The 25,762-nt window shown below is 60.1% G+C and overlaps 1 protein-coding gene and 1 long non-coding RNA gene across 6 annotated transcripts; one reads left to right on the top strand and one right to left on the bottom strand.

Annotated features, from left to right (window-relative positions):
* CFAP100 (cilia and flagella associated protein 100) lies at positions 1-25,453 on the bottom strand. 5 transcript variants are annotated; one of them, XM_027957889.2, is made up of 18 exons: positions 25,411-25,453; positions 24,932-25,042; positions 24,470-24,577; positions 18,774-18,845; positions 14,349-14,449; positions 12,386-12,572; positions 10,145-10,212; positions 9,910-10,073; positions 9,643-9,723; positions 9,161-9,342; positions 8,852-8,884; positions 8,645-8,771; positions 6,486-6,537; positions 6,262-6,413; positions 3,257-3,392; positions 2,090-2,295; positions 1,232-1,325; positions 1-282 (listed from the first exon to the last, which is right to left on the bottom strand). In XM_027957889.2, exons 3-18 carry the CDS (start codon positions 24,516-24,518, stop codon positions 169-171), a joined length of 1,818 nt encoding a protein of 605 aa, XP_027813690.1. In that variant the 5' UTR covers positions 24,519-24,577; positions 24,932-25,042; positions 25,411-25,453; the 3' UTR covers positions 1-168. The 5 variants fall into 5 exon arrangements, with proteins under 5 accessions (XP_027813690.1, XP_042092423.1, XP_027813691.1 ...); XM_042236489.1 differs by lacking the exon at positions 18,774-18,845; XM_027957890.2 differs by lacking the exon at positions 24,932-25,042.
* On the top strand, positions 1,230-8,278 carry LOC121817288 (uncharacterized). The gene is made up of 4 exons (XR_006057133.2): positions 1,230-1,549; positions 3,248-3,468; positions 5,719-6,429; positions 7,376-8,278. It is a non-coding gene; the product is annotated as an uncharacterized LOC121817288 (long non-coding RNA).
* Positions 25,454-25,762: the final 309 nt, after the last annotated feature.

The raw sequence follows: 25,762 nt of genomic DNA, 5'->3' as shown, positions 1-25,762 counted from the left end.
TTTTGTTACTGTGTCTGCCTCCCAAGACACGCTCGGAGGTACCCAAGCGACACAGCTTTTATTTCGGGTGAGTGTGAAGGCGCAGCGTGGAGGGCGAGGGGCCCGTGCAGGCCCTGCCTCTGCTCCCCGCGCCTCCATCTGCTCCTGCTCAGCCAGCAGGAGGCCACGCTATGTGAAGAAAAACAGCTGCTCCTCCCTGTCCTTGTCCATCAGCTCATGCTTGGACCGCTCCTTGGTCTTCAGGGTGGGTGGCCGGGATCGGCACACTAGCCTCCTGCCCCGCTGCAAGGAGGGGATGCCGTGAGCCTGCACCCCGGCCTCACTGCACCCGGGCTGAGGCCTGGACACCTGCCCTGAATGCACGGGAACCTGGGGCCCAGGCCCGGCCCAGCCTCTCCGGTGGCTGAGGTCACGTGTGGTCTGTGGGTGGGCCAGGGCCTCCAGGAGGGTTGGGGTAGGGAAATCTATCTGGCCTGTACACCAGGGTGCTGGCCCTGGGTGAGTGAGAGTGGGGGAGGAAGGAGGCACCTGGAAACTCGGAAGACGCCAGGCTAAAGTGACATCTCTCCCGCTACGAGGATCAGGAGAGACCCCGTGGGATCCACATTGGTCCTCGGGCCAGGGTCAGGATCGGGACTCTTTAGGGACCACAAGTCCAGCAGGCCAGTGGCTACTCCTGCCCATATGCTGTGGGTGGGGGGCGCAGTGGCTGGGGGACCCTCAGTGAGTGAAGGGTGATGGCCTTGGCCTGGGGTCTGGCTGGAATGTAGGTGGGACCCCAGGGGGGGCACTGAGCTGTGGGCACCAGTGCTCCTAGGGAGGTTGCCCAGAGGAAGCAGGTCCTCAGGGGTGGGGGGCAGGGCAGGCCTGAGAATGGGGACCCTGGCTCCACCCTGACATTGCTCTGGTGACCCGTCTCCCCTCAGGACCCCAGCAAGTGTGTCTACAAAAGTGGGCGAGGCCTGGCGGGTGAGCAGCCATGAGCCCTACGCCACCACGCCCCCCTACGCCACCACGCCCCCTACGCCACCACGCCCCCTACGCCACCACGCCCCCTACGCCACCACGCCCCCTACGCCACCACGCCCCCTACGCCGCCACGCCCCCTACGCCGCCACGCCCCCTACGCCGCCACGCCCCCTACGCCGCCACGCCCCTCTACGCCGCCACGCCCCTCTACGCCGCCACGCGGCCACGCCCCCGGGCCATGCCTCCTCGGGGCCTCGCTTACCTTCTTCTTGACCTCGGCCTGGGCCCGCGCCTGTGCGCGCAGCAGTCGCTCCTCCTGCAGCTGTTTCTGCAGCTTTGCCTTCTCTTCCCGGAGTCTGGGGGCAGGAAGGGCGAGGTTAACGACCAAAGGCCCAGAGAACGCCACCAGCTCCTCCCCACGCAGCCTCAGGCCTCCGCACCGCTCTGCCCCACCTCCCTGCTGGCTCTGGCCCTGGTTGCTTGGGAGGGCCTGGCTCGAGGCTCATCTCCCCCCCGGAAGGCCCAGGTTCCTGGCTTCCCCTCCCTGGTCACTGAGGCATCGCCAGCCTTGAAAGCCCAGGTCAGTAGTCCCGAGTCCTCCTGTCTGTACTTGGGGCCACCAAACCTTTGTCCAGTGCCTGCCTGAGCAGGGTCTGGGGACCCAGGGGGAGGGCCCTTGTGTGTGGGAAAGACATGGCTGATCACAGATGGCCGTGCCTCAGGACTCTAATGGGACCGAAAGACCCAGGTGACCAGGAACTGGCCTGCACCCCACTGGGCCCATGGGGCACACCCTTTGCTGATTCCCCTTCAGCAGCTCTCAGGCCGGCCCTTTCCCTCACCAGGCTCGGACAGTACAGCTCTTTGCCCAGAAAGTGCCTCTCACTGTCTCTTCTCCTTGGCGGCTGGGTGCGGGAGGTGAGGGGTCACCCATCACTTCGCTCCCGGGATCCCTAAGGCCACCACATGCCTCTCCCAATGGAGGGACCTTCCCCACTGGGCTGAGCCTGTGGCCCCTCCTGAACCCCAGACACCCCTCCTAGCGGGGAGCCCCAGGGCGTGCCCCTGTCCTCAGGGCCAACCCAGAGCCAGTGGGGGTGTACAGGGCCCCCCCACGCACCGGAGCCGCCTCTCCTTCTCCTTGGCTTTCTCAGCCTGCTCGATGCGGGCTGGGGGCACACGCTCCAGGTTCTCAAGCAGCTCGTCCAGCTGGTGCTCGATGGTGGCCAGCATCTGTACGGTGCCCAGGCTGGATTCCTGCTGGCCACCCACGCAGTGCCGGTAGACGTCCAGCACCTTGCAGTTCAGACTCTCCAGCAGCTTGTCCTGTGAGGCGGGCAGGCCTCCCTCCAGCGGGGCCGCGCGGGCCCGGGCTGCCCCCACGCCTCGGCCAGCTGACCTCCCGGGGCTCTGCTGAGCCGGCATGGGGTGCTCGGGAAGTCAGGGGGCACAGGGCTGGACACTCGGGCTTCTCTTGGGCAGAGGGCTGCACCTTGGGCCTCTGTAGTCAGCCAGATCCCGGGTCCCAGTGCCTACTAGGGCTCCTGCCTGGAACCGGGGTGCCCACTGAGGCCCCGTGACCTACTCTGCCCCTGCGCTGCCCTCAGCTCCCCCCGGGACCACGTTCTGTGACCTGCTTTCTATAGTGCTGGGCTAGACGACCCCCCGCCCCATCAGCCTGTTCTGATGTTCAGAAGACACAACAACCCTGTCCCCTGGGGTGGCCAAGAGGGTGGGGAAGGGGCAGGGGGCACAGGGCACAGCTGGCACCCAATAGTCTGGGGGTAGATGCCCAGCCCACTCTTGGGGCTCCGGGTACTTGGCCCAGTGCCCGGCAGGCAGGAGGCTCTCAACAGCAATCGAATGAACTAGGAAGCTGGGTGCAGGCCCCGGACCACTGGGTTCTGTGCTCTGAGTCCTCTCACCCTCCCGGCCTGGCTGGGGACATGCCTGCCTGCCTGAAGGGTCACTTCCAGACACACTGTTTAAGAAGAAGATGAGTTCACGGAAGGAAGGCGGGATGGAGGAGGGGTGTTGGGGAGCTGCCCATTCGTGGGGCCTGAACACATGGCTGGCTCTGATTTGGGGCCAAGGGCTTTGTCCAGCGGTGCCCGTGGGTCAAGCCCAGAGCCTGGCGAGTGGCAAGGACCACAGCAGCCCCAGAGAACCAAGTGCCTCCAGGCTGGCTGTCCCGCAATCTGGGCCCCTCTGGCAGGGATGACTCCACCCTCCACTGGGGCTACGGCCACGTGCCCACCGCTGCCATCTGCCCATCCAGGGGCCCTACCTCCTGATCACCCTTGAACTCGCCAAAATGGAAGACGCGGGCTTTGAGCTCCAGCTCCGCGGCCGTCTCCTCCTCCTTGGTGATGGACATCATCAGCGTGGTGATCCACTGCTTCAGCTGGTTCACTTCCCGGTCCCTGAAGGGCACCAGCACCTCTGAGCCTGTTGGCCCTGCTGCATGCTGAGGGCCGAGCCCCAGCCTCAGAGGCCCTGGTAAGACGCAGGGGAAATCTAACATCTTAACAATCCATGCTACAAAAAAAAAGGAGGGGGAACCAAAATCTGCCTTATTGAGGTATATAATTCTCCATAAAATTCTTTTGAAATGTCCAATTTTTTTCTTGACCATCATAATCTCATTTCACGACAGTGTCATTAACTGGAGAGAAGCCCCCGGTCACTCTTGCCCATCCCTCCACTCCATCTCTCCTGGACATAAGCACGGGGCCCCATGGCATCTGTCCCTTTGTATCTGGCTCTTTCACCCGGCACTGTGTTTTCAGGCCTGTCTGTCCTGTATCGTGCCTGGTCAGAGCCTCGTTTCTGCTTATGACCACCGTGGTCCACCATGCGGGAGACCAAGCTTTGCCAGAGTCATTCTTCAGTGGACATTAGGCAGTTTCTACCTTTAATCTCTTGGGAACAATGCTGCTGTGGACGTTCACTGGACAGGGTTTTATGAGCCCAAGTTTTTGATCCTCTTAGGGGCGTCCCTGGTGGCTCAGCTGGTAAAGAATCTGCCTGCAATTCGAGAGACCTGGGTTCGGTCCCTGGGTTGGAAAAATCCCCTGGAGAAGGGAGAGACTGAGGCTACCCACTCCAGTATTCTGGCCTAGAGAATTCCACGGACTGTATAGTCTACGAGGTTGCAAGAGTCAGACACGACCGAGCGACTTTCGTTTTCACTAGGGTGCAGAGTCAGACACGACCAAGCGACTTTCGTTTTCACTAGGGTTAGGGCTGCAACCATCACCTTTTAGATGAAGCCCCTTAAGTCTTTCGTGCTCGCGGCAGACATGCGTTGTCTGCTGGGGTTCTGGAGCAGGAACCCGGGCTCTTACAGTTGGCATGGATCTCGCCAGTATGGGCAGTGGCATGCCAGTCCTGACCAGAGTGAGCAGGACACTGGTCACTCAGCCAGCTGTGCCTGTGGGGTCTAGAGGTGCCCCGTTCCCTATGGTGGTTCTAAGGCTCCACCCAGGTGAACAGAACTACTGGCAAAGTGCCACGGGAGGGCAAAGTTGCCCTCTGTCACGAGCACGGGCGCCAGGGTGCAGGCCTCTGCCCCCTGGCAGCCCTCCAGGCTGCAGTCCCATGGCTGTGAGGCTGAGGCCAGGAGCCTGAATGTGAGGGGGTGGAGCTGGCCCACCCAGCCCTCCCAGGCTTTCAGAGGCGGGTGGCCAGGGGGACCACCTGCAGCTCACACACACCCTCCCCTCCAGGCCTGGGCCCTTAAGGGGGGCAAGCAGGTCACCGAGGATAAGAACAGAGGCTGGACCTCCCCTCAACCCTGAGTGTCCACTGCAGAGTCAGCAGTCCTAGTGGCGCATGACTGCCAGGAGTCCAGCCTGTTCCTTAGAGCTTCCTCTACGTCCAGTGCCTGGACACGAGAGTGACCTTGCAGCCAGCACCCCTTTTACATGGACCAGATTGGTGGGGGGGAGGGGGGGTAATTCTGTTCCTCTATTTATTTCCCAGCTGTTTGGGATTAAAAGATGCCTCTTCCCCACTGTGTGTGTGCTCAGTCACATCCGACTCTTTTTGACCCCGTGGACTGGAGCCTGCAAGGCTGCTCTGTCCATGGGACTCTGCAGGCAAGAATACTGGAGTGGGTACCTGTTCCCTTCTCCAGGGGGTGTTCCCGACTCAGAGATCGAACCCGAGTCTGTTGTATCTCCTGCACTGGCAGGAAACACAGTCTTTGCTGAGAGCTCATGCTTCAGCATTACTCTGGAAACTCTTGGTAGGAAATTATCCAAGGCAGGATGTCGGCCAACAGGACGTGAGCACACAGGCGGTCAGAGCTGTGGGCTGGCCCCACCTCAGGACCTTTGTGCACGCTTCCCTCTCCCCCCGAGGTTCCCTGTGGTGTTCCATCACTCAGGAAGTCCGTGGCTGAAAGGACACCTTCCCTGAGAGCCTCCCCTTCCCTCTCCCATCTGCCGCCAACCTCCACGTCACCCTTCTCACAGGACTCTACTCCCAGCATGTGTTACAACCCACAGGACAAATCTGCGCACCTCTAGGTCAGCTCCCCTGGGCTGCCAGCTCGTGGGGCACGGTTTACCTTATTCACGAAGGGCCCAGACCCCGGCCTGATCCAGAATGGGTGCTTACTCAAGGATCGGGAGTAAAGAGGTGATCCCCTGCTCCCAGCTGGCCTCACCTGGAACCAGACCCTGCCCAAACGGGCTCTGCAGGGCTTGGTGTCAACAATAAAACTGACGCCTCTTTCTGTTCCAGAAAACTTACTCTGAGCCGATGCTGGGCAGAAAACACTACATGACGAAGGCTTGGGCCACATCACTGCTATTAGATAACAGAGAACAGCGCTAGTCATCACAAGCGTTAGTGAGACAAATGCGCCTGTGCTCAGACCTCCAGTCGTGTCGGACTCTGCGACCCCGTGGACTGCAGCCCACCAGGCTCCTCCGTCCATGGGATTCTCCAGGCAAGAGCACTGGAGTGGGGTGCCATTTCCTCCTCCAGGGGATCTTCCTGACCCAGGGCAGCTCCTGCACTGCAGGCAGATTCTCTACTGCTGAGTAAAATAAACATTACAAAACCACCTTGGGGGGGGGGGGTGTCCGTGGAGATGCCCCCTTCCAACTACAGGCTGCTCCAGGGTGGGGAGAGGTCAGCCCCTCCGGGCTCCACCCGCTTGGCCCACTCTGAACCTCAGCTCCGGGCCCAAGGAGACACAGCCTCTCCCCAGAGCCGGCAGGGCCAGCACCATGGACGGGGCAGGGTGGGCCGCCCAGCCGCAGAGCCCTCCCTGAGACATACATGCGGGTCTGAGTGTTCTTCAGGGTGAAGCTCAGCTCCTCCAGGGCCTCCTCCATCTCCTGGGTGTTCTGGACCAGGGACAGGTTCTGCTCCTCCAGCTTTGTGAAGATGTCGAGGAGCTGCTGCGGATCTGTGAAGTATAGCTCCAGCTCCTGCGAGCAGAGCCAGGTGAGGCCCCTGCTCAGTGGGCCCGGCCCTGCAGCCCCGTGGGAGCAGGCACTCACCTCCCCATCGTCGCTGTCGAGGTCGTCCTGCCCAGGGAGGGTGGAGCTGGACCTGCGGAGACACGGGGTCGGGGCCTGGGGCACCTCCCCAACCAGCCCTAGTCCCATCCTCCGTCCCCAGGCAGCCGAGGCCACGGCTCCAACCTCCTCTCGGCCCCAGCGGTCACACCGTGCCCAGTCAGCCCCTCTCACTCTAGTTAGAATGAGACGCAGCTCCCACCTCACGGCTGCAGCCCCAGCAGCTCCTTCCTACAATCCAAGAGCCAACCCGACCTCAGACCCACGGCTCCCACTGCCAGGCCCCTCCCTGGTCCCTGCTCTTTCCCTCACACCTGGGCCTTCGCTGCCCTGCTCCCTCCTTAGGACGGGTCATCACTGGCCCCTCTCACCGCTGCTGGGGCACTCATGCCACACGTCAGGGACCTTGCTGGACACGCATGACCCAGCGGCCACAGGGAAGGCTGTGAGGGTCACAAGCACTGGGGGGGCCTGGCCAACCTCAGTCCTGCTTCCGTCACCCCTCCCAGCCTGCACCCTGTGTGGACATGCAGGCTCTGCCGCCCCCAGAGCTGGTGAGGCCGGCTTGCGGCGGCAGGAGGCTGAGCAAGGCCTCAGAGACTCCAGCTCAGCCTTCCTGAAGCGCAGAGCTGGCATTACAGGGCCCCGAAGGCGAGCACACTTGCCAGGCCTGTGCCTCGCCCTGTATGTGCCTTGATTTCACTGTGTAGCCACTGAGTCGTGTCCGACTCTTTGTGACCCCATGGACTACAACCCACCAGGGTCCTCTGTCCATAGGTGTCTCAGGCAAGAATACTGGGATGGGTTGCTGTTTCCCCCTCCGGGGGATCTTCCCAAACCAGGCACTGAACCTGCATCTCCTGCACTTGCAGGCAGATTTACCGCCTGAGCCTCCAGGGAGGCCCAGGCACACAGATGCCACTGAGTCGCCACGTGGGAAACCTGCCATTCCGAAAGCCAGTCTCCTGCCCAGGTCACTCTTGGCCTGGAAGGTGCCCTTCTGAGACTCTTTCTTCCGAGAGGATATAGGCTGGAGCCGGGCTGGACTTTAGCTCTGACTCTCCCTCTTGGCTAAGTGCCTTGTGCGGCCCACAACCTGCCCAAATGTGCACAGTGGCCATGGTCACGGGGCTGGCAGGCCGAGGTCCCAGACCTCTGCTCCCAGGGACCTTCCCTGCTGCCAGGAGCTCCAAGGCTGAGGGCACCTCGCCAGAGGAAGCACGCACATCCGACCTCAGAGCTGGAGACTGCAGCCCTGCCCGGAGGGGTGCCGGGGACCAGAGCTAACCTCCAAGTACACCACAGAATCAGAGAAGAAGGCACAAGACCCAGGTCGGATCGGGTCGGCGCCCTGCTGAAACTTCCTGGCCTCCCTGGGGTCCGGGGACTCGAGGCAAAGTGAGGGTGCAGCCCTGCCTGGCTGCCAGGCACCCTTGCCCCTCCGCACCTCGTGGGGAGCCCGCCCGGAGAGGCTGGGGTGCACAGTGGCTGCACTGGAGGAGCGGGGGGCCCCGGAGGCGGCAGTGGGGCAGGCATGTCCTGTGGTCAGTCATCACAGCTTGTGGCGGGGGTGGGGGCGGAGGTGTCTGGGAATCACAGGAAGACATTCAGGACAGGTCCCAGGGTGACTCAGTGGTCCCCGAGGGGGTGTTGCAGGGCTACGAGCTGAGTCACCGGGGCTGGATCTGGTCAGTTGGTTTGACCCTTGCCGTGTTTTGCATAAAACTTGAAAATGACTGTCACAATTAAAGTCTGGGATATTTTACAAGAAAGTCCAGATTTCTTGCTTCCCTTTCAAGGCTCAGGGGCTCTGCCAGCCCCCGGCCGGCACTCTGGACTCTGAGGGTCCAGGCAGGTGGGTCCTCTCACAAGCATCCCCCTAGCTGCCTCCTCCATGCACCTTCGACTGTCCCAGCGGCACCCACGTGGGCCACCCCAAGCTCAAGTTCACCAAATCACACGAACGTGTCTGCTCAGGAAACACCTCAATTTTCAGGCTTATGTTTAACTCTAGACCCTCCAGGCTGGACATGGCCCTTCCTCAGCCTCTCCCCTGTTCCAGGCACCCCAAGCTGGCACCACTGGGGGCTGCTCCCCAGCAGGCCAGTCTCCTCCACCACCCCCTCCCCACACCCACTCACCTTTTGGACTCCACCCTACTGGGCACGCTGGGCAGGGTGCCCTGCTGCTGGCTGGCGGTGGTGGACAGTGCCTGGTGCAGCCGAATCACTTGCAGGAGCTTGGCAGGCTTCCTGGGGCTCTGCCCCTCTGGGGGAATCAGAGGGGGCTGTCCACCTGCCCACCCCCCACCCAGAGAGGGGCTCCTCTAGCCAGGGACCGCCACATACCTCTGGAGCTCAGCCTGCCCTTGGTCTCCAGTCCTGTGGGAAGTCAGGAGAGGCTCAGGGTCCCAGAAACTTCCCTGGGGTCTCCCCAAGCAGCAGGACTGCTTGGAGAGCTGGCTGACCTCCCAGAGTGTGTGGGCTGAGCAGTGGGGGTTGCAGGGGCTCTGGGGGATGGGGAGGCCTGGAGGAGGGTAGGGGGCTCTGGGGGATGGGGAGGCCTGGGGGTCTCTGGGGGGATGGGGAGGCCTGGGGGGCCTCTGGGGGATGGGGAGGGCTGGCCAGCACACAGGTGCACCCGCCCCTCCCTGCTACCTTTGTCCCCCACCGAGGACAGCCGCAGGCTCTCCTTGAAGGCCTCCACCACCTCCTTGGCCCGTCTGAGAGCAGAGCGCTTCTTCTCCTGCTCCTCCAGCCACTCCCTGGGCGACAGCTTGTACAGGAAGTCCTTATAGACCTTGTACTGCTGCAGCATGTCCTCAAACTTGGAGATTTCGCTGCACCCAGGAGGGGACGGGCGAGGTCAGGCTCCGCCCCTGGGCCCCTTGGAGGGGAGGCAACCCGGCCCCTGCACGTGGGCGAGAGGGCCGGCCTGCGGAGCAGCACAGCTCAGTTCCCCAGGTCACCGCCACTCCCAGGGCAGAAGGGCCTCGGGGTGAGCCCGGCCCCGTGTCCTGGCCTTGGCCACCCGCAAGGCTGGGGCTCCTGGACGTGATCGGGGTGCAGAGCAGTGGGCCACATGGAGCTCCCTGGGCTCCGGGAGACACAGCAGGGCCAGTGTGCCCCCCTGAACTCACCTCTTGATGTTCATGATCTGGGTGGTCAGCTCACGAATCTCCAGGATCTTCTCCATCTTGGCTTTGGACTCTTTGTCAGCCCTGGGGGAGGGGGCAGAAGAGAAGGGGCTCAAGGCAGCGTCCACGCTGCCTTCGGTCTGGGGTGCAGGCGGCGGAGCTGCCAAGCAGGGGCCTGAGCTGAGGGCAAAGGTCTGTCCACAGCCACTGCAGGTGGGATGGGGGAGTGGTAGGCGTGCAGGCCTGGGCCAGGCCCAGGCGGGGGCTCACGTTCTCAGCGCCTGCACGGAGCTGCGGTCGTTCTCCCTGAGAAACTCATCGAACAGGGCTGCGTCCTTCTCCAGGAACTTCTCCGCCCGCTCCAGCTCGGCTTCCTCCTGGGCCGCCAGCCTCTCCAGGCGCTGGATCTCGCTCCGCTTCATATCCAGGGCGTACTGAGGGCGGGAGCGGCGTCATGCGGGCCCCACAGGGACAGGGTGCGGGGCCCATGGGGCAGCCGGCCTACCTGGATGAGAAACATCTGCCGGTTCTGGTCCACATAGCTGTTGATGTTGCTGGGCTCCAGCTTCTTTTCTGCAGCGAAAGGCACGAGGCATCTGGGGGTGGGCGGGCAGTGGGAGCACCCCCTCCAGGTGGCGGCCAGGGACCCGCGAGCCAGGCAGTACGCTACGCCCGCCCTGAGGCCTGGGCCACAACAGGGACTACAACGGAGCGAGCTCTGCCTCCAGGCTGTGCAGATACAGAGCAGTCTCCACGGCTGGAGTCTGGCCAGGGGGGAAGTCCTTCCTTGGGTCTGACGAGCTGCTCTTGCTTGTAGCACCCTTCTCCCTAGAATGAGGCTCTGGACACCCCACCCTGGAAGTTTCACCTGGCTGGATGTCATGATGAAAGGCCTACTGGCCAGGACAGTAACAGGATGGGGTGGGGAGAGAGAAAACAAGGCAGCAAGGTCTCTGGTTGGGGTGCCCTACGCCTCCGGCAAAGCTTCCCAGGTGCCTCTAGTGCAAAGAACCCACCGCCAAGGCAGGAGATGCAAGAGACACAGGTGCGATCCCTGGGTTGGGAAGATCCCCTGGAGAAGGAAATGGCAACCCACTCCAGTGTTCTTGCTGGGAAATCCCATGGACAGAGGAGTTTGGCGGGCCACAGTCTACAGGGTCACAAAGAGTCAGACACAACCGCGCATCTGAGCACGCTCACAAGCCTCCAGAGGCTGTGTCCACCCTGGCAGGGTTCAGCCGGGTGGGAAGGAGCTGGGGTGGGCATCAGGGCCACCTTCTGGAGTGCAAGCAGCGAGGCATCGCAGTTGGGGTCAAGGCCCACGGGGCCTCCTTCCCGGCCTTTCTGAGAGCACGGGCTGGGGCACCCCCACTGTGGATGCAACTGTGGGCTCTCGGCCTTGTCCCTCAAACCCGCTCCTTTCCAGAAGGACATGCTGCGGTCCAGGAGGCCTGTTTTAAGTCGAGACGCCTGGCCTGGCCATCCTGAACTCCTCAAGGAAGTCAGACCTGCTGGGTCCAGTCTTGCCCACTTGAATGCCCCCTGCTACTCCTGGGTTTTAGCAATAACAGGCAGTGGCGGCAGAGAAAAGACACAGGCAGAGCTCCACACTCGACACGTCAGAGATATTCGGGGCTTCCCCCGACATAACAAGCCTCGGTGTCGGGGGCGGGGGCTGGGGTCTCTCCATGCTCACATTCAGGGCCCATAGAGCCCAAGGGGCCCAGGGCTCCCTGGTGGCTCAGACGGTAATGTATCGGTCTACAATATGGAAGACCCGGGTTCGATCCCTGGGTTGGGAAGATCCTTCGGAGAAGGAAATGGCAATCCACTCAAGTACTACTGCCTGGAAAATCCCATAGACAAGGAGCCTGGTGGGCTACAGTCCATGGGGTCGCAAAGAGTCGGACACGACTGAGCGGCTTCACGTTCACATTCACATAGCCCAGGGGTCCAGGACTCTGACCTCAACTGGTTCTTTCAGGCTTATCGGTCTATCCTTCATCGGTAGAACACTGATACATATGTTTAGTAATTCAGACTTCCTTGTTTTGTCCCTCAGTCGTGTCTGACTCTGTGACCCCATGGACTGTAGCCCACCCACCAGGCTCATCTGTCCATGGGATTCTCCAGGCAAGACTACTGGAGTGGCTTGCCATGCCTCCCTCCAGGGGATGTTTCCAACCCAGGAATCAAACCCGGGCCTCCTGTGTCACAGGCAGATTCTTTACTATCTGAGCCACCAGGAAAGCCCTTCAGACTTCTTACCGGGTGATGAAAATAACAACGGCTCACACACACAGCTCCCACTCACTACATGCAGCGAGTGAAGACACTGAATCCCAGGACCCACGAGGCTAGTTATCAGCAGAAGAGGCAGCAGCAGGACAAAGCTGACTTGCCCAGGACAGACAAGCCAAGCGAGATGCCTGTATCTGATACACAGTGAAGCCCGCACTCGCGTTGCGGGTCAGCAGTCCGACTGCACACCACACCAGGGTTTAAAGGCTGCTAGCTTGGCAGTCCATCTGGAACTGATCTTTGCGGCCTGGGAGGCAGAGATCAGGCATAAAGAAGACCCGTTGCCACCCCCCCACACACACACACCACACCACAACCCTGCATGGCTCAAGCCTGTTAAAAGCACTGCTCGTACAGGAAGGGCCAAGGTGGGCCTGGGGACCAGGCCTGGGGACTGGGGCTGGGGACCACAGGGCAGGGAGACAGAGCAAGGGACGGGGTGCACCTCGGGTCATGGCGAGCTTCCAGGCCACCTGCTCGTGGAAGCTGCGCAGCTGCTCAGCCCGCTCCTCCTGGTCCTGTGCCTCGTCCTCCAGCTGCAGCTCGCGGCGCAGGCTGGTGTGCTTGGCAGACACCTTAGACGAGTAGGTCATCTTCTCATGCACCCGCAGCTGCTTCTTCTGCTCACGGTCCTGCGGGAGGCGAGCGGAGGGCAGGGTTGGGTGGGGACAGACGCACCGGCCCCTCCCTGCTGCCTGTCCTGTCAGGGTTGCGGAGCTTCAGGCGACACGCACAGGCGGAGGCGCTCACTTGGAGGGGTGTGGGGGCCCGCACGTGTGCTCTGTGCAGGGGGGAAGCACCCGGGGTGAGGAGCATCTCCCTGTGGAGAAAGCGGTGTGGGCAGGCAGGGCGCCAGAGGAGCTGGGGAACCCTGGTCGGATGTGATTCCAGTCGGGGTGCAGGGACACACTCCCTGCCTCATCTATCCGAAGGTCACACTTAAGCCGAGTGTCTTGGGCTGTGATTTCTAAATCTGACAAACCAAGGCTCAGAGAAGCTGCATCCTCAGAGTTTCCAAGTTTGATAAGGAAGCTCATTACTTACTGGGGGTGACCTGGGGCTGGGGGTCACTGGGGATCTGCCCTTCACTTGGGAGGGGTCTCAGGATGGCAGGGGCGGCTTTCTTCCTGGTGGCCTAGCACCCCCCCACCTCCTGCCGCCCAGGCCCTGAGGATGTTGCTGGCTCGAGCCTGCATGTGGCTTCCCCTGGTCAAATCCGACACCCACTGGTCCTGCCAGTGGCAACGCCTGTTCCCCTCTAATGTGTGGCGGGCCCTGATTTGTGTGTCCTCGTGCAATAAAACTGGGAAAGTGCCACCTGAGAGGATTCCAGTCGGAAAAGGTCTGCCGTCTGAAGGCACTGGGAGGCTCCTCAGTGTGAGGAGGCTGGGGCTGTGCTGGGGGGCAGGGGGTCCTGAAGGAAGGCAGAGGGTCCCTGAGGCCAGTCCAGGCTGGGAGAAGGAAGTCCAGGCTGCGCTGCTGCTGGATGAAGGGGAAGTGTGTGTCGGGGATGGGGGGGGTGAGTGTGTGCATGTATGAGTGTGTGAGTGTGTCTGTGCATGAGTGTGCACGTGTGTGTGCATCTGCATGGGTGTGCATGTATGGGTGTCTGTGTGTGAATGTGTGAGTGTACACGTGTGTGTGTGCATGTGCATGGGTGAGCATGTGTGTATGTGTGTGTCTATGCATGAGTGTGCACATGTGTGCGTGCATGGGTGTGTGTGCATGAATGTGAGTGTAAGCACATGTGTGCGTGCATGGGTGTCTGTGCATGAATGTGAGTGTAAGCACATGTGTGCATGTATGGGTGTGTGTGTGCGTGAACGTGAGTGTACACGTGTGTGTGCGCGTGTGCATGGGTGTGCACATCTGGGTGTGTGAATGTGCATGAGTGTACACGTGTGTGTGTACACTCATGTGCGGGGTGTGCACACGTGTCTGTGTGTTTGAGTGTAAGCATGACAGTGCATGCGTGTGCATGTGTGTGCATGCGTGTGTGGGTGCACTGCTCGAGCACCTCGCTCAAGCACCCTGGCTGAGGGTCTGCCACCTCCATCCAGGCAGGAGGTGGGCGCATGACTGGCACCCCGTGGACTCCTGATCAGGTCTGGGGTGGAGCCGGAGGCCCTACCTGTCCCCAAGTGTCCTTGGTCCTGGTCGGGGTGGCAGAGGGAGCCGCTGCCTGAGGAATCTCAGAGGCTGAGCCCTGAGTTGGGGAAACGCAGGCAGCCCCTGAGAGAGCCCAGGAATGGCAGTGGGGGTGCTGGTACGAGAGGAGGAGGAGAGACCTGGGGCCAGGCGAAGTCGAGGCGCCCTCATAGGCAGTGTGAGCCGTCGACTGTCTTAGAGCGAGTGTGCAGGGGACCAGTGCTCTGGCCGAGGCGGGCAGGCTCCCCCCAGATACTCACCAAGAGAGACTTGTTCCGCTCCTGTTCTCTGAGCAAGAAGAAGTCCACGTCCCCGGACATGTGGAAAGGATTCGCTGGCTGGTCAGGAACATTCTTGGACGCTGGGGAGGGAGAGGTCCCATTAGAGAACCAGGGGCGATCTGTGCTTCCAGGTCCCGGCGTCCCCACCGCCCAGCGGGGAAGGGCCCACTGAAGCAGGCGCCAACAGCAGGCACTCTCTCGGATCTAGCTGTGCCTGGAGTCCATGCCTGGACCTCCCAGCTCTATAAACTTACCTGCTTGGTTTAGCCTATTTAGCTTCCATCCCTGGCATCTGAGAGACTGTGTGAACATAGACTTTCCTGTGTCTCAGATATTGCTGCATTCCTGGCCATAAGGAAGAGAGGTTCAACCTGCCCTTTTTAAGCGATGCAGCCGACTGGCCGTGGAGTGTGCGGGGCCTGCCTGCAGGGGGTCGGGAGGCCAGCACAGCGGCTCCGTCCCTGCAGGAGCCACCGGGAGCAATGAGGGCAGAGTGCCAGGCTGCTCGGGAGGTTGGGGCTGCCAAGGACCCCAGTCCTGCTGCCCTCCACCCAGGCATGAGGGAGATGTTCCCACAGCCCAGCTCACCAGGTGTCAGAGAACATGGAACCCAGAGGGGGCCAACATATCGGCTTAACAATATGGTTGCTTTCCTACTACCCTCGATTTAGAAGAAACAGGGTTCATCATTTTTTTAAAAATCTTCAAATTAAAAGGAAATTTGTATGTGCTCAGTCATGTCTGACTCTTGGCGACCCCATGGGTCCATGGGATTTCCCAGGCAAGAATACAGGAATGGATTGGCTGTTTCCTTCTTCAGGAGACCTTCCTGACCTAGGAATCGAATTCATGTCTCTTGCATTAGCAGGCAGATTCTTTACCACTGAGCAGCCAGGGAAGCCCAGGAATTATTAAAACAAGGAGGCAGAAAGCATGGGCAGAAGGCAGGTGCTTCACAGCACAGAATCATCAATGCCCGTAAACACAGCTCGTCCCCCCCGCTGGCCACGGGGAACACGGGATGCTAACACACGTCCAGGGGCCCAGGCAACCCAGAAAGGAAGGGCTGGTGCCCAGGGCTGGGGCGGCATGAAGTGACCGGAGCCCTCACACCTGGTGGTGGGCTGTGAGCTGGTACAGTCGCTCTGGTAGACGTTCAGTGACAACTTCTAAAGTTTAACGTCCCAGCAGCAGCTCTAGCCCTCCTGGTGCGCACAGGGGAAACAGCCTCAGAACAGCAGGTGGTGGAGGAGGAGGAGGACGTGGAGTCCATCTCTCCCCACAAACGCATCAGCGACGCACGTGCAACTGGAAGGGCTGTCACAGAGCACCTGCTGAACCAGCCAGGACCTCAGACACCTAAAAGGGTCCCACGTGACCAGGCAGGACAAAAGAAGGAAGGAAGAGGAGGGGCGACAGGACCTGTACTCCAGTGGGGCTGAAGGGAGGGGAGTTCCTGCCGCCAGCAAAGGACAGAAGGGGAGCTTCAGGGGCTCCGAGGGTGCCCAGCAGCTGGCCAGTGGCAGGCAGGCCATGGTTTTTCCAGTAGTCATGTATGGATATGAGAGTTGGACTATAAAGGAATCTGAGCATGGGAGAATGGATCCTTTTGAACTGTGGTGTTGGAGAAGACTCCTGAGAGTCCCTTGGACTGCAAAGAGATCTAACCAGTCCATCCTTAAGGAAATTAGTCCTGAATATTTACTGGAAGGACAGATGCTGAAGCTGAAACTCCAATACTTTGGCCACCTGCTCCAAGGAACTGACTCATTTGAAAAGACCCTGATGCTGGGAAAGATTGAAGGTGGGAGGAGAAGGGGACAACAGAGGATGAGATAGTTGGATGGCATCACCGACTCAATGGACATGAGTTTAGGTAAACTCTGGGAGTTGGTGATGGACAGGGAGGTCTGGTGTGCCGCAGTCCATGGGGCTGCGAAGAGTCAGACACGACTGAGTGACTGAACTGAGCTGAACTGATGGGGACAGCAGACCATCAGCCATCCTCGGGAGGAAGGAGGGAAACATTCCAGATGGCACACGGTGCAGGCTGTACACAGAGTTGTGCACATTTATCAAAATGGGTCAAACTGTGACCTGGAGGTTTGTCATTGCACTGCATAGGAATGGTACCTCAGTGAAGACAGACAGACAAGCCACAGTGCAGACACCTGGCTCTTAATGTCACGCTCAGCTCAATGCAAGCATCATGGGTAGAAGAAACTGTTGGGTGAACAGCTGGGATGGGCAAGGCGGGATCCGGCTGAACCCAGCGCTCACAGGTGGCTTCCAGGGAGGCAGCTGAGAGCACAGAGCCCTCCTGGAAGGGGTCTGTGCACACACAGGCAGACACAGGTTCTCTCAGGCAGCCTGGTTAACACTGAGCCAGAGGAAATGCAGGACCGACAGAAACAGCCTCAGTGACACCACCAGGAAGGGGGCAGATGTGCTTGCCACAGGGACAGGCTATCGGATGAGCAGCACCGTTTCTCCGCCAGAAGCACAGGGAGCGAAAGGACGCGGAGGCCACTCTGCTCGGTTAGACAAGGCTGAAGGTGTTCAGCTCTCAACTGACTGTGGATGAGAACAAATCTGTGGGAAGATGTTCCTGAGACAACTGGGTAACTCTGATGATGGTCTGGCTCACTGCTTCTGGGCACGCGAGAAAGGTCCTGACATTTGAAGATGCACTCTGCAGGAGCGCAGTAGTGCCCGGAGTCTATCCTGGCAAAATCTGCAGCAACGTGGGCGCGACCAGAGGTCATCACACCAGGAGAGGTCAGAGAGGAAAAGACACGCGCCTTGTGATGTCACTTAGAGAGAAGTCAGAAAAGAAAAGACACAGGCCTTGTGATGTCACTTAGACGTGGCCTCTCGCGTGCGCACAGGGGCCTCCCTGGTGGTCCAGTGGCTAAGTCTCTGTGCTGCCAACGAAGGGGGCCCGGGTTCAATCCCTAGTCAGGGAACCAGATCCCACGTGCCGCAACTAAGGGTTCTCATGCAGCCAACGAGAGACCCTGCGTGCCACAATGAAGACGAAGAGCTCTTGTGCCCGGCTAAGATCCAGCGCAGCTGAAACAGGGCTTCCCAGGCAGCACTAGCGGTAAAGAACCCACCTTACAAAGCAGAGAGACGCAGGCTCGATCCCAGGGTAAGGAAAATCCCCTGGAGGAGGAAATGGCAACCCACTCCAGTACTTTTGCCTGGAGAATCCCATGGACAGAGGAGCCTCGCGGGCTACAGTCCATGGGGTCGCAGAGTCAGACACGACTGAGTGAGTAACACTTTCACTGCACAGCACAGATAGGCAATATCCTGGGATGAGCCCTAATGGAAAAGAATATTAGAAAGACTGTGCGTGTGTGCATAGCTGAATGACTGAGCCATACAGCACAGCAGTGCAAATCAACTACACTTCAAAAAAGCACACATTTTGCAACAGTAAAATATTCTGGCAAAGACAAAAAAAGGAAAAAGAGAAGAAGAATAGGTGAGGCAAACGTGGCTGAATCTTGTCTGCTTTCCATCTGGTGACGAGCACGTGAGTTCACTGACCTTCAGGCTCTACTAGGCAGGTCTGGGTTTTGATAACTAAAAGAAAGAGGAAGTGGGGGTGGGCAGGGTGGGCAGGGAAGCCCAGCCCCAGGGCGGGAGCTTGGTCAGAGAAGGCAGGCTCAGGGAACGGGCTCAGAGCTGCTCGCCTCTGCAGGAGCAGCAGACTGGCTTGTGGGGCCGGGCTGGGGGTGCGGACAGCCAAGGGGCCAGGAGGGGGTCCAGGAAGCCAAGGCATGGAGGACACAGCAGGGCCCGGAGGACAAGGCGTGCGGCTGCCAGAGGCACCCCTTTCTATCTCCTGACAGGTGGCCACCTTGCGACTCAATGAAAAGCTGCATTGCTCAGCCTCCCTTGCAGATACTGATGACCCCATAACAAATGGAGTGTGGCAAGAAACTGTTGGTGGGGCTTCTGGGAAAGACCTTTTCCCAAGGGCGGCTGAGCTAGCCTTCCCCTTTCCTCCTCCTCCCTGTCTGAAGCAGACGTGATAGCTGGAGCTACTGCAGCCATTCTCCGCCCAGGCAACAAGCTTGAGGTTGGGAGACCAGGAAGCAGCGATGGTCGAGCAGAAAGACTTGGAACCTGGCCGCCTGGGAGGCTTGCAGGGCTGCTTCGGTAGAGCCACGGAGCCCCGGCCCACCCCCACGCCGCTCAGCACTGGAGGGAAAGTAGATCCTACTTTGTGGCTTACGCTCCTGTTGCTTCAGGCTTCAGTAACCCAGTTTCTAATGAAAACAGAACCTTTTCTCACTGTCCTTCCCACCAGAAGCTACGTCTGAGGACATCTGAGGCCTGAGGGTGAGAGTTTGCCTCCCACTGATGGGACTGCACTCCCAGGTCCAGAATTACCTTTGCCTTTTTTCGCATGCTTCTTTTCTTCAGTGACTGAAGAACTATTATCCATGGATTCTGGGCCATGCTCTGGGGAGACACAAAAGTGGCAGCCACGGCAAAGACTCAGCAGCGTGTGACAGCGTGTCAGGTGACCCGTAGCGCCCACACCTGCCAGGTGCCCAGCCCCAGGGCCCCACCTGCCAGGTGCCCCGCCCCAGGGCCCCACCTGCCAGGTGCCCCGCCCCAGGGCCCCACCTGCCAGGTGAGCAGGAGCGCCCTCACCTGATGACTATGTTGACCTTGCCAGGAAGTTTTGAGGACTGAGCAAAAGAAGGGCCACAAAAGTGCCAGCATATGTGCCTGACCCATGACAGCATCTTGTGACTCCCATTGGGCACCCCCCTCTTTGCTCCTAAGAACAGAGCAGGATGGTTTTTCACAGAGACCACAGGCTCTGTGCATCTGATGCCTGCCCAGCCAACACTTCTGCTGGGACCCTCCTCAGGCCTCCGGGGGTTGCAGTGGAAGACGCAGAGACCCCTTCCCTGCCATTCCCCTGCCAGCTGACACCGCGGCACCTCCTGAAGCAGGCAGGCAATGCAGGTGGGTGGCTGCCATTACCCGCTGGTCACCTGGTCTGTGGAGATGACCCTGCATCAGCACTGAACTCCCCCAATGCTCCACAACTCACCACACATCCCCCAGAGGCCCTACAGGAGCCTAGAGCTCAGCAATCAGTGCCTCGAGCATCCCCAGACCTGCAGCCAGGCCCTCCTCCTCCGCTCAGCACCTGTCCTCACCAGCCCCCACGGCCCCCACGCCCTGACCCCTGAGGTCCAGCCCGCTGTGCAGCCTCTGTGTCCCTCCTCAAGGCGCCTTTCTCGCCGCCATGGCACTTGTCCACATGCCCTCCCTTCATCCGGGTTCTTCCCAGCATCTCCCCGGTGCCCGCCTGTCCAAGATGGCGGGAGCTCAGCCCACCCCGGGCCTCCCTGGGTCAGCTCTGGAGCGGCCCCCACAAGACTCGGGAGATGCTGCTGCTTCTTAGTAACAGAGGGAACCGAGACATGGGAGGTGGGCTCGGACAGTGCAGGCTCGACACTCACCTGCCCCAAGCCCCTGGGCACTCTTGCCCTCTAGAACCCCCATGGCCCAGGTGCCACAAGCGAAAGGTGCAGGTCTGTGCTCCTTGATGGGGCTGCGACAGGGGTTGGGTTTTCTCCAAAAATAAATCAATAAATAAAATTTGTAAAAAAGATTTCCTTAAGACACTGGCTCCAAAACAAGAGAAGGGGTCCCGTTTCTAAATTCCCACCAACAGACGTGGCAGGGAAGTGGCTCCAGCCTCCGTGTGGCCCTTCAGCAATCAGACAGCCCGACTTGGAGGACGGTCCTTGCTGCCCACCCTGGTGTTTCCAAGCGCAACTAGCTCTGCTGGCCACACGAGAGACCAGTGAACCTGAGACGAGGGGCTGAGGCCAGAAAGAGACTCGGATCAGGGAGCCGGCAGATCAGGAAGATGGCAGGCGAGCACCTCAAAGTAACCATCCTGTGGGGTCTAGAAAAGACCCTGATGCTGGGAAGGTGGGAGAAGGGGACGACAGAGGATGAAACGGTTGGATGGCATCACTGACTCGATGGACATGAGTTTGAGCAAACTCTGGGAACTGGTGATGGACAGGGAGGCCTGGCGTGCTGCAGTCCATGGGGCTGCAGAGAGTCAGACACAATTGAGTGAATGAACAACACAGTGGGGTCTGCATGCCAGGTTCTTTTATAGAACAGAGATGGCAGGAGATGAGGGAGCAACGTGAAAAGACCACTACTCTTGCAAACATCTCCTGGGATGGCAAGCCTCAGGCACGGGTATGTGTCAGCTTCTTCCTTGCCATCCACAGGTGGACAGAGTTCTGGACAAAGGCACTTGTTTAACAGTCAAGCAGAGGGGCAGGATTCTCTGAGACAGGCCGTTCCGTATGATTATAATAGCAAAAGTGACAGAAAGCAAGTCAAAGAAACAGTTCCAACATGGAGTCGGAACTGACTTCTCCTTCCAACACTGGCACCAGCAAGCCACACAAGGAACTCAGGCCGCCCTCCCCGCTGCTGCTGGACTGGAGGCTGGAGGCTGGTAGCCACGCCACAAAATGCCAGAATCACCCAGAATGCCCCTGCCTCGGCATTAACTTCTCTCCTGGAAGCAGGAGAGTTCCTGCCCAGGGTTCTGACAGCGCCTGCCTGCTGGAGAGTCTGGTGGAGAGGCTGACTCCAGGTCTTCTTGCTTGGTCATCTCCCACGACCTCACCCCTTTCCTGGATATCTGTTATATCTAATGCCATAGTGAATGGAACTGCCCCTTAATTCCCAAGCTGGACTGCTCGTGGCTGGAATATGGAAATGCGACTCCTGTTTAAGTGTTGGTCTTGTGCTCTCCTACACTGCTGCATTCATTTCTGAGCACACAGAGCTTTCTCAGGGGTTCTCCACATACAGGATCACGACATCTGTGAGCAGAGAGTCTTGCTTCTTCTGTCCCCGTCTAAACGCTCTAGCTGAGCTCAGCATGGGGTTGGAAAGCAGTGGTGGAAAGCCCTAACCCTTGGGGAAAGCCTGCAGCCTAACAGAATTTCACTGTGGGCTTTCTGTGTACCGGGTTCTGGAAAAGACAGCAGCCTTAGAGGCAGACAGAGCCCCCAGCCCTCAGGCAGATGACAGCCTACCAGCCGGGGGAGGGGCCAGGCTACTAGAAGATAAAGCTGGCGAAGGAGGAGGGAGGGGAAGGTGTGGGCCCCCAGGAAAGCCCTGGATGGTGGGGTGGGGAGGTGGCTCACTGAGAAAGCTCGTGGGGGCCGGTGGGGGGGCACTCTGTGCAGGACTGCGTGGTCTGTCCGAGGAGCAGAGAGGAGAGCGGCAGGTCACTCTGCCCCAGACCCTCTGAGAGCGGGCCTGCCTCTGTGCCCTTGACCTCTGCACTCCAGCACTGTGCCTGGCACAGAGCAGGCGTGCCCACATGTGGCCCCCAGCCCAGGTTTTGGACAGCCCGATTCTGCAGCTCCCCAGACTAAGACTGGGTCGCTTAAAACCATATTCCCTAAATCACCAAATTAAAGGACTGCATCCAGCACCATCCCTACAGTCAGCAGCAGATGGGGGAAGGGACGCCTACACGCGGGGCGGGGGTGTCCCCAGCACGGGAGGTGCAGACATGAGGGAGCATGCTCCCCCCACCAGCCTGCTCAGGTCAGACCCTGGCAGTGAGCTTCCTTCACCAGGAATGACCCCTCGCCCCGCTCAGTCTCGCTTTTGGGAGATACCACCATCCACTCAGCGATCACTCCCCCCGCAATCTACCCCTGGACCCAAGTCGCTCAGGTGGGTTCTGGCCTGGATGCCAGGAGCCCCCAGAGACAGGGGGACCAGCCACAGGCCGCGTCTCCCAGAAGCAGGGGTCCTACAGCCCCGCCCCCACTAGCCCTGCCTGGGGAGCCTGGGTTCCACTCTGGTGTGGCCAGCCCCTCTGCCAGGCCAAGCTCCCCACCGAGGTCCTCTGCCCTCTACGCCAGGGCACGGACTAGCCGTGTCTCGATGGCGCTGTGGCCATTTCCCCCACCCCCACCCCCACTCAGGGTGGGAGGAATGGTGCCCCAGTCACACACTCGTATACCTGGGCTGTCTCCATCATCCCAGCAGGTCCTCCCCCTGCCCACAGGGCCCTACACACTGGCCCACACTGGCCTCCAGCACCTCACCTCATGGCCTAGAACACCCTCCCCTCTGAGAACGGAGTATTTTCCGCCACATCAATAGACAAGAAAGCCACAGTCTAAACTGACTCCTGCCCTCCAGGGCACCCAGGAAGGAGAACAAGACCTGCGATCCCCGGGCACCGGTGCCAATGGTAAAGGAAGGACACTGGCCCCAGGGAGCTGACGGGCACGTGAAAGGAACATTTCAGCGAGCCCAGACTCTCGCATCTCCCCACAGCTGGAAAAGTGCTAAGTTCCCTAACCCAGGCTATCTGGTTTTCTTTCATTAACGATAATCTTTTGATGTTCAGACTACCTGCTCTTTGTGGCGAAACTTCTGTGTGACCCGCCTCCTCCCCTCCCCTCCTGTAGCAGTTCCCTCCGTGCTTCTCCCAGGCTTGAAGTCCTGCACACTCACGCTGAGTAAGACGCGGCTCAGCTTCCGCGCGCGCCCAGTCGTGTCTGGCTCTCTGCGCCCTCATGGGCTGTAGCCGCCAGGCCCCTCTGTCCATGGAACTCCCCAGGCGAGAATACTGGAGCGAGCTGCCACTTCCTACTCCAGGGGATCTGCCCAGCTCAGGGACTGAACCTGCATCTCTTGAGACTCCTGCATTAGCAGGCGGTTCTTTACCACCAGCACCACCTAGGAAGCCCAAATATCCCCAGGGGATGAAACATAATTCTAAACTTGTAGGTTGTGGATATTTTTTCAGTCAACAGCACCATCACGTTGCTTTGTTTTGTTTTGTTATCTGTAAACATTTCAAAGCTATCTTTTTTCTGGTAACCCCGGTTCAGTCTTTCTTCATTTCTCAGTTTACTCCGGAGCAGAACGGATGAGAAAGAGGGAAGGGGTACACCGTTACACAGTGTAACAGGGACAGCCGTGGACAGCAGCCTCCAACAGAGACTGGACCCGCACACACGGAAGCGCCTCTGCTGGAAGCACTAAAGGTTTACGGCAGCTCGAGGTTTGATAAGGAGCAGTCTGCACAGCATCTGGGTTAATGGGGAAGAAGGCACAGGGAGCGTTTCTGTTGTGTGGCCATTGGTGTGAGAAAAGGACAGGCTGTGCGTGCATTTCTGTGGATGTGTGCAAGGTGTGAGCACAGCAGGCATCAGGCTTGCAGGGAAAGAGAACACAGCGGAGCCTCCAAGCAGGTGGGGTTTCACTTGGGGGCTCTCAACACCCTTTGGAATCAGAAGCTCAGGACCAGCAAACCAAAACAGAGGGTGTGTGGCCAGTTCTACCCCTCAGCAGGAGCCCTGGGGAGGAGGTGCAGGCCTCCAGCGCAGGGGGGTGGGGGGTGCTGGCCAGCAGCTGAGGCTGCAGGAAGGCTGAGCGAGCCCCACCTCCACTGTGGCACCCTCCTCAAGGCCTGTCTTGGGGTGAACTGTGTTCCCCTCTCAAATGAATGCTTTTGAAGATCTGAAGTCCCAACGCCCAGCACCATAGCCTGTGACCCTGTTTGAAAAGAGAGTGGCTGCAGATGTACCTCCAGTGAGGTCACGCTGGGCGAGTGTGCACAGCCTTAATAAGAAGGGGAAATGATGGAACACGCACGTAGAACGTGAGGATGGAGCGAAGATGAAGGCAGAGACCGCGGTGACGCTTCTACCAGCCAGACACCACCAGAGGTCGCGAGCAAACCGCCAGAATCCGGGAGGCACAGGGCGCAGGGTCCCCTCCCGCCTCAGAACGGAAGCATCCCTGCCCGGGACTCCTGGTCCCAGCAGCTGTGAAACAATAAACTCTGGGGGTTAAGCCCCAGGCTGGGGTGGGGCTTGGCTAGAGCAGCCCTAGGGATTACAGCACGGAGTTTCTAGGGAACTTGGCAAAGCCTGTGATTTCTGGACCGTGGCCTGGCTTAGAATCGTCGCCTTGGTTCCACCTTGATTCCGCCGCCCCAGGCCTCTCAAGGCTGCCTCAGACGCTGCGCAAGCCCTCCCCAGCCCACCACTTACTGTTGAAAGTTACGCTCTTGGAGACCACAGGAGGCAGGTTCTCGGACATCGGCGCCGAGGAGGAAGCGTGCACTGAGAAGCCTGACGTCGGTAGAGGAGACTCCCAACCTGGGGAGAGACAGCGCCTGAGCCGGTGGGTCCAGCCCGCAGCCCGCAGCCCGCGGCCCGCCCTCCGCCGACGGCTGCTGAGAACAGCGGGCACCTACCCAAGGCTCACCACGAGGAGTACACTTGCAGCTCCGACCCGCCGCGCCTCCCTCCTCTCCCCGCGTGGTTCCAGCCTCCCAGGGCTAGTCCCGCTCACAGAGCCACCCACCCACGGCCAGCCCGAGCCTTGGCCCCTCCCACCCTCGACCAGCACTCAGGCCCGCCCCTCCCCAGAAGCATCTTCCCACCACCCCATCCTCTTCCCTTTGACCGGTTTTCAATAGCTGATGTATCCCTCTAACAACGGTCGATTACCTAGTTCCCCTAGAACGTAAGCTCCCTGAGGACCAGAGGAGGCGCTGATTGGTGGCTCATCAGGCGTTCCGCCCCACCGCGGCGCTTTTTCTCACTATTTGCGGAGCTAGTCTGCATTTTGCAGAGGAGGAAACAAAGTAGCAAACTGGCCAAAGTCACACCTCCAGGAGAGGCCGAGGCTGGGACTCCCGCCCAGGGTTCCTTGACTCCAAAGCTTGCACCCTTCCAGCCGCATGCCTGCTGCAGCCTCCACGAAAGGAAGCGAGGTACTCGGCTTGCAGCAGGGCCGGGCCTCCCCACACCCACGTCTGGCCCGTCCGGGCGTGTGGCGAGGGTGCATGGGCCCGGAGGGAAGAGGGGTTGCTAGACGGCTGGCTATGGGATGAGTAAGGAACAGGGAGCCTTGCGACAGGGGGGGCGCGCGAGGTGTCCGCCCCGACCCCGCCCGTGGCTCCCACCCAGATCCCTAGCGCACCCACCCGCTCCGCACGCCGGCGCTCTCTCCGAAGCCTCTGAGCTGCTGCCCCGGGGCTCCGCGAGCCCAGGCCTTCGGTTTACGTCGCCATGGCAACCATTCTCCCGGCGGGCGGGGCTGTGACGTCACAAAGGCTCCGGCCTCCCCACTGCGCCCGCGCCGCGGCGGGGCTGCGCTGTAAGAGGACTCGCCCTGCCCAGCTCGCGCGGGCTTCCTTCCCAGCCTGCACCCCTCTTGCTGTTTCCGTCCTTCTCCTGATTGATTTTTTCACCTGCACCACCTACCTGCCTCTTCCTGCCGAGTGAACCTTACAGTCTAGAGGGGCGGCTGACAATTGTGGCCCCGGGCCGCAGCAT

This window comes from Ovis aries, chromosome 19 (assembly GCF_016772045.2).
Source record: "Ovis aries strain OAR_USU_Benz2616 breed Rambouillet chromosome 19, ARS-UI_Ramb_v3.0, whole genome shotgun sequence".
NCBI lineage: Eukaryota > Metazoa > Chordata > Mammalia > Artiodactyla > Bovidae > Ovis > Ovis aries.
Note: the sequence above shows the minus strand (reverse complement) of the source record. Positions and strands in the feature narration are given on the sequence as shown.